Here is a 14034-nt window from a genome sequence, read left to right on the forward strand (position 1 = left end):
CCTCATTCAGGTGCTCGAGCAAAGGGTGAACCTTCTGGGTTGACCAGTGCCGGCGTCCTGGCCTCCCTGCCCAGGGCCCGGGCCGCAGCCTCACCTGAGTCGGGCTCCTTCTGCGTGCAGATGAGCACGTTCTCGTAGGAATTGGCATCCTCGTTGTCGTCATCTGCCAGGGAAGGGGTGAGGGTCAGGTTGCTGGGGGGCCTCGCCCGGCGGACCTGGCTCCTCCTCCCTCCGTCCTGTCTTGGCCTGTCCTGCCAAGCCCCCTGCCCTCTGGGTCCCCCACGGGGTCTCAGAACATTCTGGAGGAGGTTCTTAGTGGACGCTGGCCTGGCTCCAGCGGCCTCCACCCTGGGCTCCTTCCTGGTCTTCCGAGTTCACCCCAGATGCACGGGGGAGGGGACATTAGGGCGGGTTTGCAATCAGGCCCTCGGACAGTTGGAGGAGGAAGGCCCATTGCTACCGGGCAGGGAGGGGCAGGGAGAGCCGCTGGGGGCGGAGGAGAGACAGGAAGTAGGCCTAGGCTGTCCTAAAGCCTAACCTTCAGGCAGGCAGGGTGGGTCTATGTGGCCTAGCAGAGCCTGGCACCCCCTCGACGCCCCTGCCAGCTGACTCCAAACGCGGCCCCACCCGGCGGCAGCCATCTGTGCCAAAGGGGCTTCAAGGGAGGAGGGTCCCTCCCATATTCAGCAGGGGCGGGGGGGGCAAGAAGAGGACCCCTCTCTCTGCCTGCCATGCACCCCACCCCTGCAGCCCAGGGTGGCCCAGGCAGGAGCCCGGGGTGGGAGTGGGCTTCAAGCCTGGACCTGAGCTCCTCCCAGCAGGCCCTGCCCCGCCTCAGTCCTCAGTTTCTCCTTCCGTAAAGCCGAGGTGTTAAGGTCCAAAGATCCCAGTCTCCTTAGAGCCTGTAGGGCTCAGATGGAGGCCTGACCCGGGGCCTTCCTCTGAGGTCCCACAGCACTCGTCAGGGGTTGCCCAGCCCCGAGGGGGGGCCCTGCATGACGAGGGGCTCAGCTCCCCCCGCTGCCCCCCTCCCAGCTCCCCTTCTTGTTCCCTCACCTCTGCTGCTCTCTCCCCTCCCTGCCTCCCACACACCCCTTCCCTACTCTGCTCCCGGGCGCCTGCCCCCACCACCGGCGTCCCCCAGCTCCCCGGCCCCCTCCTCCCGGCCCCCTCCCCCTCACCTTCCTGGGGCTTCCGGAACTGCCCCCAGTTGCAATAGTCCATGGAAATGGGGTCTCTGGCAAGAAGACACACACAGAAGTGGCTGGGCAGGCCGGGGTTTGGGCCGAGGGAGTCACAGCGGGTGCTCTAGCCGCCCCCCCCCCGCCCCCACCCTCTGGTTCTTCCTTGCTCTCTCTGTCCCTCTTCCCCCGGCCCCTGAGCCACCCGGCGTGGCTCTGGCCAGCCTGACTGGTGACTCGAGGCAAGTCCCCATCTTCCCTGGGCCTCAGGTGACCCATCCGTGAGACAGAGACCCCTGATTCTTGCTCTCGGGGATTCATGGAACTTATCTCTGGGCGATGCCCTAGAGCGGGGCCACATCCCTGTCCCCGCAAAGGAGGGACACGGCCCCCTGAGGGGAAGTGGTGCTGCCAAGCACCTTCCTGGGCCCATGGCTTCTAGGGCGGGAAGCTTTCCTGCAGGGAGGACGTTGGAGGGTTAGAGGGGAGGGGGGCGGCACCGGCCAGAGAATGCCACTCACGTGTGGGCCACTTCGGATCTGGGTCCGTGTCTGCTGCCTGCAGGAGGAGGCAAGGGTCAGGCCTCAGCGCTCAGCCCGCGGGCCCCACCGCAGCCCCCACGTCCCGGGGTCCCACCCACCTTTGCTGAAGTTCTGGTACCTGGAGGCCTCAGAATCTGGAAGAAAGGCCGGGCTCGCCAGGCAAGCTGCTTCCTCCCGCCCCCGCCCCACCCCTCCCCAGGGAAGGGCCTCCAAGGTCCCAGGTGTTTCCTGCCTTCCCACCTTGACACCTGCTCTCCACCTCCTCCCCCGCCAGGCCAACCCCCGGCTCTCCTGGACCAACTCCCCTGGGCCCTCGGGCCGCCCCTGCACCTCACCTGTCCCACCGGATGTCCACCTGCCTCAGCCCGCCTCACCCCTGCCCCACCCCTGCGTCTGAGGCCCACTCACCCTCGAGGCTGGGGGAGAAGCGCAGCAGCTTGTCTTTCCTGCAAGAAAGGGGGCAGGGAGGGACTGAGGGGGGCTGGTGGGGAAGAGGTCCCGGGGTTTCAGAACCACGGCCCCACAGTCCCCTCGTGGGGCCCTCACGGTCCAGCTCTGGGGCTCTGAGGTCCAGGGTTCTGGCCTGAGCTCAGCCAGCTGGGGACCTTCCCATGGCCTCCTATGGGGCTGTGACCCCTCCAAGCCTGGGATAGGGGGCTTAGTCCTACCTTGTTGGGGCCATGTCGGAGTCCGTGTCCACCAGGGCCCCAGGCCAGGCTTGTCTGACCACTGCAAAGGAGGGGGTGTTGGTTGGGCCCCCAGGCCATGCCACCAGATCGGGCCTGGCAGCAGCCCCCAGATAGACACCCCCAACCCTGAGCCTCAGCCCTGGACCCTTGGGTTCGGGGACTCACAGGAGTAGGTCCGGGCCACCGCAAAGTTCTGTTGGTTCTCCTCCCTGGAAAAACATGGAGCTGTGCTGACCCAGGGCCTGGCCCCCCACAGCCCAAGGAACAGAGAGACAGGAGAGACGGACAGACAGGGACGAGGACCAGAGGGGGGAGGGGCAGACCAGGGCAAGAGAGAGAGAGAGAGGAGGAGCCGCCCCCTCTCTGGGCCTCAGATCCAGGGCTCCCCGATGCCCCCATTCCCTGGACTGCTCCCCAACCCTGCCCGCCGGGCGTCCACGCTTCTTGTACAGCCCCGAGCTGGAGCCAGCGGCCTCCACGGCCTCCCCAGAACCCCCGGAGATGGTCCAGAAGGGCTGCGGGCAGGGCTGGGGCAGTGGCCCTCTGATTCTGAGGTGAGGGTCGGGCGACTCTTCAGGGACATCAACCAGAGGGTAACCAGCCTTCCTGAGATGTTCAAACACACCATTTACTCCCACATAACTGGCAAGGTAACTTCAAGGCTTAGCAGACATGGCAAGATAGCTGGCCATGCCTGGCATTTCCTTCTTTCTCTGAAATGGATTTTTATTTAGGACCATCTAAAAGACTGTATCTTCCAGCCTCTCCCGTGCCTGAGTGTGGCCATGTGATTAAGCTCTAGTTAACGAAACGCAAGCCAAGATTGTTGGGACTTTAGAGGAGGCATTGCCAACAGAAGTTCACCCTTTTTGTCCTTGTCCTTCCTTCTTACCACTGCCTGGAACACACAGGTGAGGGCTGGCACTCTAGCTGCCATTTTGGATCATGAAGTTCCCTTGAGGACTGAAGCCACTGCTAAGGATGGTAGAGCAGATTAGCTAGACATTAAAGCCTTTTGGGTTCCTCCTCTGGACCAGAAGGGGCACCTGGACCAGCCTTCCAGGAGCTCCGGGGAAGGGGGGCTAGGGAGGGGTCAGGGTGACCTGATTTAGGAAGGATGTCCTAACTGCACGGGCAGGACTCAACCCAAGTGAAGTGGGGAGAACCCAAGTCTCCCCTCTCGGCCTCCTCCTGCCTAGGCCCAGCCTTCCACTTCCCATTATGAGGTGGTTTCATTTCTGGCTCAAACAGCCTATGTTTCTAACATCTATCAGAGGCCCGGAGTGGGCAGGCACTGAGAAAGGAGGGGAGAGAGGAGGAGAGACTAGGGAGGCCTGCCCGAGGGCAGGGGCGAGGCGGTGGGGGGCAGCCCCCGTGGAGACTGTGGGCTGGTCATCCGGAGGACCAAGTGGCCAGAAAAGCCTGAAAGAGCCCAGCCCCGGCCCCAGGGGTGGGCATGGATGGGGACATTCTATTTTCAAATTTCATTGTGGCTTTTCAGTTACAAAAGGAAATGAGAAAGGGTGTGTGTGTGTGCATTTGTTCGTGAGTTCCTTCCCCAGGCGAGAGCGCGCGCGTGCACACACACACACACACACACACACACACACACCCCACGGGCAGTGGGGAGAGGAGTGCTCCCCCGAACAGAAATGGGGGGGTGGCAGGTGGGTGTGAGCAGGCGTGCTGGCCCGTGTGCATGTCGCACGGTCTCAGAGGCCCCTAGGCGCTCCGTCGGTCACTTTCCTGCTCAGGGCAAGGACACCAGTGGCCGCCCTCCGCCCTCCCTGGGTTGTCCTTGGGCCACACTGTGGTTGGCAGTGTCCAGCACGGCTGACCCTCCCAGGGCTCATACACAGAGCGGCTCGCTTGCCCCAGGGGTGCCTGGAGCTCCATCGGGCCCAGACCCCACTGTTCGGCCTGGGGTCTGTGACCCCCCACCCCATTTCCTCTCTACACCTACTCCCTTCCTCCCAGCTCCTCTGTGGCTCCCCTGGGCCCTTAGGACAAAGGCCATGGGCTCTCCACACAGCTGAGGCTCTCCTCCCTCCTCACCCATCTCATGCCTCTCCAGATATGCCCACACGTGCCACCTTGTCCCCAGAAGAAAGTGTCCACCCCAGTCCTGCAGGGGCAACCACCCGCCCCGTTCTTTCTCTGCCATGTCCCCTTTTGCCTTCTTTCTCAACATCCTCCCCACCTCCCCCTTCAGGCCTTCCTCCTGGTCCCCCGAGGACATGCCCACCACGTCCTCCAGAGCTTGGCTGGCCTTTTCCAGGGAGACTTGTATTTTCTCTGTGCCTGGTCTCTGTTCCCCACATTGCCGGGGAGGGCAGGGCTCTCTGCCAAGCCCCAGCACCAGCCCGGTGGGCTCCCCCAAGCTGGGGGCAGAGGGTGGATCTCTGGAGTTAGAGGGGGGCCCACCAGAGAGTGGCACCCCATTTCCCCAAAGCTCTCCCAGGCTCAGGCGGGGGCGGGGAGGGGAGAGGGGGCAGTGCGTGGAAAGCCCCGAGGGTTCCTCCCTCCGTCCCGTCCTCCCTCCCTGGACTACTCTGGACCCACTAGAGCCCAGTGTGGAGGCGGCGGGAGCGAGGGCTGAGGGCGGAGGTGCGTGGACAACACGAGGGAAGCCTGTGTGCTTGCCCACAGTCAGGGGACACGAGGTCCCTGGGCTGGGGACACGGAGACACTCACGGGCTCCTCTGCTCATAGATCTTCTCAGACTTCTTCACCGCTGCAAGAATAAGCCCAGATTAGCGAGCGACCCCAGGCTGGGGTGGGAACTGAGATCCGAGGTCCCCCCTCCTCTTGGCTCCCCTGTGCCCTGGGCAGGCCTTGGATGGGATGTGGGGCCGGCCCGCCCACCCCTGTGGGCCACGCGTCATGGACAGGATGTCTGCTATCAGGAGAGCAGAGCCTGGAGAAGGTGGGCACTGCAGGCAGCCCAGCAGCCCCCCACCCCCGTTTTTCCAGAACATTCCCCAGCCCCAACAAAACCAAAGCCCACCGTGAGCCAGACCCACCGTCTTCATGGGTGGTTTAGGGGCCTCCTCCTTGCCTTGTGAAACTTGTCGGACCGCCTTTGGACTGCAGCCAGGGCTGGGGACCCCGCTCCCGTCCCCGCTCACGCCCTTACCTGGGCGGGAGCAGCGCACGCACAGGCTGGCCACCATCCCCAGCAGCAGCAACAGGACCACCGCGGGCCACAGCAGCTCGCTCTCCACGTTCATGTCCACTCCTGGCCACATGTCCGGCAGTGCTGTAGCATAGGACCCCGTGACCAGCTCTCCAGAGCCCCCCGAACCCCACCCTGTCTGGTGTCTGTCACCCCCAGCCCCTGATAGCCCCCCAGGGGAGCCCAGGCCGTGGGAGCACCATCTCCCCTCCCTGTCCGAGGACCGAGTCAGGCCACAGCCAGGCCTGCTCCCCCATCTGCATCTCCCCCAGACCTGCATCCCGGGCCCCCAGGACCATCCCCCACACTTGGTAAGTGCTGGAAGGTTCTGGGGACCCACCAGACCGCCCCATGTGTACATGTCCCAAAGTGCCCTCGCTTAATCCACACAACCACCCACGGCGGGAGAGGCGCCCAACATTTCACAGATACAGAAACGGAGGCTGGGGATCCTGGCTGCAAAGGAGAAAGACAGGATTCGAACTCCGGCCTCCGGGCTGCCTCACCTGTTGCCTCCTGCAAACCCAGCTTTGCTCCCTGAGCTCAGTCCTTGATCCCTTCCATACAGGAGCCCTGGCAGCCCCCATGCACCCCAGGGGAGCTGGGAGTGGGATTTCCTTCCTTTCTAAGGTTTCATTTATTTATTTGTCAGAGAGATCACAAGTAGGCAGAGAAGCAGGCAGAGAGAGAGGAGGAAGCAGGCTCCCCGCTGAGCAGAGAGCCCGATGCGGGGCTCGATCCCAAGACCCAGAGATCACGACCTGAGCCAAAGGCAGACACTTAACCCACCGAGCCACCCAGGCGTCCTGGGGTTTCGTTCTTTAAACACCGAGAGGGTCTTGAGGGCAGTAGGGGAAGAAGGGTGCGCTGGGGAAAGACTGGGTGGGCTGCCCAGGGCTGGTGGAGGTGGGATGTGCTGAGAGGGGGGACCCTGCGGGGAAAGGAGCCTCAGAACCCAGCCTGGCACTGGTCCGTGACCGGCCCCGGTGGAGGAGCCTCGCTGTGATGGCCTGTCCTTGACCGAGCCACAGGCAGCCACACACCCAGGCCACGGAGGGCAAGTACAGCCCTCTTGGAAGGGTTTCCAAGGAGAATCTTGGCAACGTGAGAGACCCAGTTAGTCTCCTGGCAGTGGCCAGAGACACAACTGAGGGCCATAGCGGGGTTTCCGAGGGGGCCCTGCCCCAGGAGCGTCCCCTCTGTGCATGTCTGTTTCTGCAGGCTCAGCCCCCCGGGAGGAGGGCTTCTCCCCACTTTACAGCTGGGTAAGTCGAGGCACAGGGAGAAGCTGAGCTCTGTATTGCCCAGCTAGCTCCTATTTTGGGCTCCCTTGAGGCCTCGGCTGCACTGGGCTGTCCCCCTCACCTCCCCAAGCTTCTTGAGCCCTCATGGCACAGATGACAAGGAGGCCTGAGCCGCGCCGAGCTCCATCGGGGCTGTCCCGGTGATGCCGGCTCTCCTTCCCCGGACACCAGGTGAGTCAGAGGGAGCTCCAGAATTCCCCAACCTCGTGATGGGAGAGGAGGGCGTCCGTGGGGAGCCCCTGCGCTCGGGGACTGGACCCTGCCCCCCCAGCCTGCACAGCCTCCTGCTTCCACCCACCAGGGCCACACCGGGGCAGGCCCTCTGCGGGGCCTCACGTCTCGGCCCAGGGCACTAGACGTGGAGCGGGGCTGGGAGTGCCGGGGGTGGGGGGTGGGGGGGGAGGACTTCTGCCTGTGCCTCGGGATCTGTTAGCCTCAGTCTTCTCATCTGTAAAATGGGGACCAACCCAGGGCCTTCCTCAAAGAACAGCCGGCAGATGATAAGCAGCCTGGCTCCGTGTCTGGGCTTCCCCGAGAGACGCCTGTGAGGGCTCCTGTTTCTGGTTTGGAGAACTCCCTCGTGCTCTTGAGGCCTGGCCCTTGAGGCCGCCGTCCGGGGGAAGGGCGGCCCACCATCCCAGGGGATCCTGGCCCCCAGAGAGCCCTCTTGCTTCCCAGATGCCCCTGCTCTCCTGGGACAAGCAGCAGGGGCCAGCTGCCCCCTAGCCCAGGTCCACCCCACCCGCCTGGCACTGCGGGCGGGAGGAGAGGCAAGCACGAAGGTCGGGGAGACACGGCTGGACGGCTACGGTGACTTGCCGTCGTCAGGGTCTCTGTGGAAGGGGCCGGGGCAGCCTCTGGGCGGTGGGCAGCGTGCAACAACCTCATCAGAGCCCTCCTGCCTGTTCCCCACCCCTGCACGCGGGCCTGAGCCTCCCTCCACCGCCCCTCTGCCCCGCAAGTGGGCCATCACGCCGGGACGCCAGGGCAGGCTGGGATCCGCCCCAGCCCCTCCGTTGTCCCAGACACCAAGACACACTGTGGGCGATGCCAGGGAGGGAGAGCGAGGCCCAGAGAGGGAGTACTCGGTCCAAGTTCATCCAGCAAGCCAGTCCCGGAGCCAGGATCCCCTAGCTCGGGCCGGGCCGACCCCCAAGGCCCTCCCTGCTGTTTGACCCCTGTCTTGTATTACCTTTTGTTAAGAATCATGAAATCTTTTTTAAAAGAGAGACAGATTTGAGGAACGGGCCGGGCGGCCCCTGGACAGAGTCAACCTGCCTCCCGGCCTGGCTTTCCCACCCAGGTTCTGAGCTGGCGGAAGAGGGTTGGGGGAGGAGGCTGAGCCCCCAGGAGGGCCCCAAGGGGCAGGCAGGGCTGGGTCAGGCGGGGAGGCTAGGCGGCCGCAGGCCATGGTGCGCAGGCCAAAATAGCACAAAGGGAAGTACACAGTTTTCACATGAACAAAGTTTGCAACAGCCTGGCTGGGGGAAAGCCCTTGGGGCTGGGCCGGGCCAGCGGGAAAGGCCCTCAGAGACCCTCCTGCCCCATCTCCCAGCCCGCCTGAGGCCGCACCTGCGGAAGGAGGCCTCCCAGGGCCACAGGGCGGCCTATGGGGTAGGAGAAAGAGGTTGGGTCCGAGCCCTGGGGAGGTTTTATCTGCCGGGCTCTGTTCCGTTTCCCCCGTCATCTAGGCCTTCAGCTGAGGCCGACCCATAGGCCTCTAATGGAGGCTCCGGAGGCTCAGGTGGCTACTGCGGGGGCCTGGGCAGGCCTGGTCCTGGGGCAGAGGTGGGGGATGGTGGCGGCCGGAGTCAAGGAGCTCCCCAGCTGAGGGCTGGTGGGCCAGGCCGGCGCCGGGCAGGGGTGGCGGCGTAGGGGGAAGGCTGCTTCCCTCTGGTCTGGGGCCGGCTCTGGGCACACTTGCCCGGAGAGTCTCACCCGTCCTGCCACAGCCTAGCGGCAGGGATGTTTCAGCCCCATTTCGCAGATGAAGACACCAAGGCTCATGGGTCTGGCCCCTCACCGGGTGTCTGGAAGCGATGAGACCCCCCCACCCCTGCCAGGAGTCCCCCCCAGGCCTGTGGAGGCTCGGGAAGGCGAGAGTGGGAAAGCGCTGGAGCCCCAGCCCCAGGGCAGGGCCGCAAGAGAGGGGTCCCTAGCCAGGGGGCCCAGCGAGGGAGAGCCAGGTGTTCTAGCAGCTTCCCAACCCCCCCCCAGCCCTCCTGCAGGCCCCGTAGGGCCATTCCCACCCCCGCGGGGGATCAGTGGGAGGCAGCCTGGGGGGCCCCCCACCCCGGGCTTGGCTGGGCCCCAGACACTGCCTAGGGAGACTCACCTGAGAGCCGGGCCCGTCACTGCGGCCCCCTCATGCTGAGCCGGCGCACCTGCCGAGCGGACGCCGACGCCGCGGATTCTGGCGGGCAGCGGGCGAGGCGGCGGGCTTCCTGTCAGCCCCGAATCATCCCTCACATCCGCTGCTCGGCCGGACCGGCTGCCTGCACAGACGGGGACGCAGAGACACTCGCAGAGACAGGGAGAGATGCTGAGAGACAGACGGAGGGGCGAGAGCAAGACAGACACCAGCACAGGCTCTGAGCGGACAGACGCCCGGACGGACACACACACACACACACACACACACACGCGCGCGCACACACACGGAACTCTGAGTCACACAAAGAGGAAGAGACACTCAGAGGGACGGGGAGAGGGACAGCGGAGTGGGGTGAGCCCTCGGACACACACAGGCGGCCAGAGAGCAGGAAGCCACAGAGGCACACACACTAAACCCCACACAAACAACACACGTGCACACCTGGAGAGGGAGAGGCCCCAAGAGAGACACACACACAGAAAGAGATGTCATAGGGCACGTGTCAGAGGAAGCCGGACGGGGAGGCAAGGTGAAGGGCAGAAGGGGGGAACGAACCAGGAGCCATGGCTCCCCCTGCTCCCCTCCCCCACAGTTCGCAGAGACCCCCTCCTGCGGCTGCTAGTCCTGCCGTCGCCGGCTCCTGGGGGGGCCCATAAACATACGGGGTGTCTCCCGTTACTGGGCAGTAAGTGACTGACTGGCCCAAGGCCATCAAACCCCTGGTGACGCCCGACACTCCCAGGAGACCCCAGGGAAACCCCCATCAGTCTGGCATTTCAGACCTGGGCTTCCTGGTCCCAGGCCACCTCCCCCCGCCCCCGCCCCGGGCCGGAAGACTGGGCTTCTCTTCCAGCCTGTCCGGGGTGGCCAGGGCTCAGCCAGGAGGCCCAGCCCCAAAGGCACCAGCAGGCCAGGGCCAGGGCCAGGGCCGCCCGGGGCTGCCACCCCGTGGGGAAAAAGGGTGGTGCACCCGCCGGGGTTTGATGTGGGGGATCCTGTGGGCCTCGTGGCCCGCCGGGAGCCTGTCCTCATCCTTGGGCAGCTGACCCCAGACCTGTGCGGGCGCCACCACACTCCCTTGCCCCACACTGGGCAACGCTGCACTCGGTTCCCTTGGTAACTGGCCCCTTGGATGTCACTTACCCAGGCGATGAGACTGGAGGCCCACGAAGCTATGCTGGATTTGAACCCCAAGTCTGCAGTCCTGTCCTGGGCCTTAGCAATGGCAGACGTGATCTCCCACCACTGGCAAAGTCTCCAGCTCGATCTGTCGTGGGACCTGGGAGCCCTCAGACCCTCTCTGAGCTCGTTTCCCATCTCCGATAATTTTTTTGTACCTTGTTGTACCTGTGTGGGAAAAGAAAGTTGTCCCCCTTCTAGGCAATTTTCAAAGTCCTCCAAGGTCCTATTTTATTTATAAATCAGAGCTATGACTTAGAAAACAGGCTTTGAAAAACTAGGCAGTTCACATCTAGTTGCGTCAAAGGTTTCAAATTTTTTTTTTTATAATTCGACAGTTTTTGTGTATTACAGTTTTCTTACCACCGTTTAAATGACTTTCAGGTGTATGACTTGGTACCATGACCTTCCCCGTGTCGTGCAGCCATAACCACCATCCATCCCCAAACCCTCATCACTCCAGGCACACTGGCTTTTCAGCTCACTGAGGGGTCCGCTGTGTGCACACTCCGGACCCAATCAAGATCCCCGGGGGGCAAAGTGATAGCTCTAAAAACTGAGCAATTCCAAGCTGAGAATCTTCTGGGGTCAGAGATATCCTAAAGGCTGATGGGAAGCTGTGCATCTTTTTCAGAAAAGAATCACCCAAAGTGTGTACGACATTCTAGAACACCCTGGAGCCCCACATGTCTGTCACCCCCAAGTCCACGTTTTAAGGTGCCAACGAGCCTCCCTTCCATTCCCTCCTCCCGAGCCAAATCTGACGTTTATTCGTGGTTGTGAACTCACTACCCAAAGGAACCTAGAGTATCCTCATCCCTCCGCTTCCCCAGACCTCAGGACCTGCTTCTTTTGCTTTGTCCTCTAGGTGTAGGTAGATTCTTGAAGTGGTTTGTGCTTTTTTGTGAGCACCAGGCCGTTTGACGGCGTCGGGCTTATTTTCCCTCTATTGCATTGTGACCCGATGCCGTGTGCGCCTCCGGGCCATTCTGCCATCGGAACACAGCTTCTGCTGCTGTGAATGCGCTTTCTCTGGGGCTCATAACCGGGAGGGGACCACTGGGCTCTAGAACATGGGGACATTCCATTCCCAAGTGAAGTCCCCAAGTGTAGTTCCGACTTGCACGCTCTTCTGTAGGACAGGAGACCCACAAAGTCTCTAGCCACCGGTCTGTCCGGTCGTGATGGCGGGCGTGGGGTAGTGTTTTTTTTTCCCCTCTGTGTGATCTTGACTTACTAGCCAGGACTGCTAGTGGGGCGGGATAGCATTCTTCTCATTTTGCTTGTATTTGGATAGAGTACTTTGAAAAGGTTATCTAGTGAGCGCACTCTTAATTTCAGGGTAATGTGTGTCAGCAAGCTCTCTACCAAGTCCAAGGGAATCGTGGTTATTTGCAGGATCCCTGGGCTGCCTGAAAAGCTTCCCGCGTCTCTCTCCTGCCCCGTCCTGTTCAGAAAGATAAGCTTCTGGGCCGCTAATGATGTTACTGGCCATCACCTTGCCTCTGACCGTGAACAGAATTCCAAACGGAATACCGGAGAGCCTGCTGTTGTGAAATTTGCACCTAGGGGGTGGCTACAGAGCTGGGGCAGAGATCAGTAGTAGGTTAGAGTCAAGTACATTACTTCGGTTCATGTTCATGGCCAAAATCTGCAGAAGGAACTAAGATGTGTGGATTTAGAAGCCTGTGGACCTCGTGTAAGCATCAAACATTTCACCGTGGTGGAAGACTGGCCAAGAACACCCGAGGGACAGAGCAAAGCGCTCACCTGAAGGGCAGATGTGGCCAGGCCCAGGCCAGACGCTCCCGAGGAAGCACCAGGAGCCCCACCCCGCCAACCTAGCAGCCACGCAGCCTCCCCGCAGCCGGGGGCCGTTTCATGGCCCTGCGTGCCGGGCACACCGGATCTGGGGAGCATAGGGCAAGAGAGAGCCACCCGTGACACGCTGAGGATGGCTGACAAGGGTGCTCCGGGAGGGGACACCCCGTCTGGCTCCCCGCCGGACCTCCCAGAAAGAGCACTGCTGAGAAGTCCACGGGGCGAGGCCTGGAGGAGGGGCTGGCACGGAAGGCCTGCCCCGTTCCCCATGAGACCAGGGAGTCCCACGCACGACAACAGGCCCCAGCAGGTCCTACTACCGTGATCGCCCGGAGAACAGACCTTGCACAGGCGAGTGGCCCCGCATGACCCCCGCCGCCGGGCGGAATCTGAGAAAAGGACAGAAGGAAACAACAGTATTTTAAGTACTTGTGAGAAGAGCCAGTTGTAAGGAAGGCTTTAAAGCACCGAACGGGGGCCTGGGGGGGGGGGTGCCTGGCTGGCCCAGTCGGTGGACTGTGTGACTCTGAATCCTAGGGTTGTAAGTTCGAGCCCCATGTTGGGCGTAGAGTTTACTCAGAACAGAAAAATACAGAAACCACCAGGTGCAAGAACCCATAAGGGCCACAGGGTACCATCTCACTGCCCGCATGGCCAAGAGATCCGTTCCTAGCGAGTCTCAAGCAGGAGCTCCTTTACAGGCTGCTGGAAACTGGCTCTTCTCGCCCTAGTAATGACCAAGTAACCTCCTTCAGCGAGAAAGCCAGGCTCTTCCCAAGATCCTGAACTGGGAGCAGAGGCCAGACCACAATCCCGGCACCCTCCTATGACCCGAACGCGTACCTCCTGACCTCCATCTTTCTGCTCCTGCCAAGACCTCCCTGAACAAGACGTTTCGGTCAGGATGGGAAGCCCTGGCTTCTGGAAGTTGGCTATGCAAACTTCTCCTCTCCTGGGACTGGGAGAAACAATCTGGGCCCTGAGAAGATGGGCTCCGGGGTAAGAACATTCTCAGAAACCTGAGGCCCTTATTAAAACGGCCCCGCTTGGCATTCCATTACGTCTGGTTTCTTTGAGGGCAGTTTGAGAACAGCGGAGACAGGGCGCCTGGGTGGCTCAGACGTTAAGTATCTGCCCTCGGCTCAGGTCATGATCCCAGGGTCCAGGGATTGAGCTCTGCACTGGGCTCCCTGCTCACAGGAAGCCTGCTTCTCCCTCTCCCTCTCCTACTCCCCCTGCTTGTGTTCCCTCTCGCTGTGTCGGTCACATAAATAAAATCTTAAAGAAAACCAAATAGCAGGGACAAACAAAAAAAAAACAAAACAACAGACGGAACCCTGTCTCTGGAACATTCATAGTGCGCGCAAACTTGTGAAAATGAGCCCATTTGTTTAGGTGCTGATCTGGGCGAGGATGCGCCCTCCTCTCTCAGTTCGGTTACTCCCAGATGGGAGGCGGGCACTAAGCTGCCGTCCGTAACACCGAGCACTGCACCAACGCCAGGGGCCAAGGGAAGGGGAGCTTGTCCAGATCACAGCCACCGCAAAGTCACAGGGAGAGAAGCAAGAAGACAGCCGGGCGAGAGTTGTGCCTCAGTCCCAAGAAACCTCTGGAAACCCAGATGACCCAAGGGTCCGAACCCGCCACAGGCCCTTCAGAGGTGGGATCCAAGTTACCTTTGAAAAGAAGCCTCCTCCAGCGGGACTTCAAGCCTTCGGCCACCGGCCCAACCACACGTAGAGCAGAGGGCTTTTGGTCTCAGGGACCCT

General features: G+C 62.0%; 1 protein-coding gene across 3 annotated transcripts in view; it reads right to left on the bottom strand.

The window, feature by feature from the left end:
* The window catches only part of LAT2 (linker for activation of T cells family member 2), a 15025-nt gene extending 4980 nt beyond the window's left edge, over positions 1-10045 (bottom strand). The window contains exons 1-10 of one of the 3 annotated variants that reach the window (XM_045993275.1): positions 9227-10045; positions 5549-5650; positions 5107-5146; positions 2578-2621; positions 2392-2452; positions 2132-2169; positions 1822-1857; positions 1703-1739; positions 1182-1237; positions 95-163 (exon numbers count right to left, since the gene is read on the bottom strand). In XM_045993275.1, the coding sequence (XP_045849231.1) occupies positions 95-163; positions 1182-1237; positions 1703-1739; positions 1822-1857; positions 2132-2169; positions 2392-2452; positions 2578-2621; positions 5107-5146; positions 5549-5642 (475 nt within the window). In that variant the 5' untranslated portion in view covers positions 5643-5650; positions 9227-10045. Of the gene's footprint in view, positions 1-94; positions 164-1181; positions 1238-1702; positions 1740-1821; positions 1858-2131; positions 2170-2391; positions 2453-2577; positions 2622-5106; positions 5147-5548; positions 5672-9226 lie in introns of all 3 variants that reach the window. The other 2 variants (XM_045993273.1, XM_045993276.1) reach the window with 2 other exon arrangements.
* Positions 10046-14034: the final 3989 nt, after the last annotated feature.

Source organism: Meles meles, chromosome 21, assembly GCF_922984935.1.
Source record: "Meles meles chromosome 21, mMelMel3.1 paternal haplotype, whole genome shotgun sequence".
Taxonomy (NCBI): domain Eukaryota; kingdom Metazoa; phylum Chordata; class Mammalia; order Carnivora; family Mustelidae; genus Meles; species Meles meles.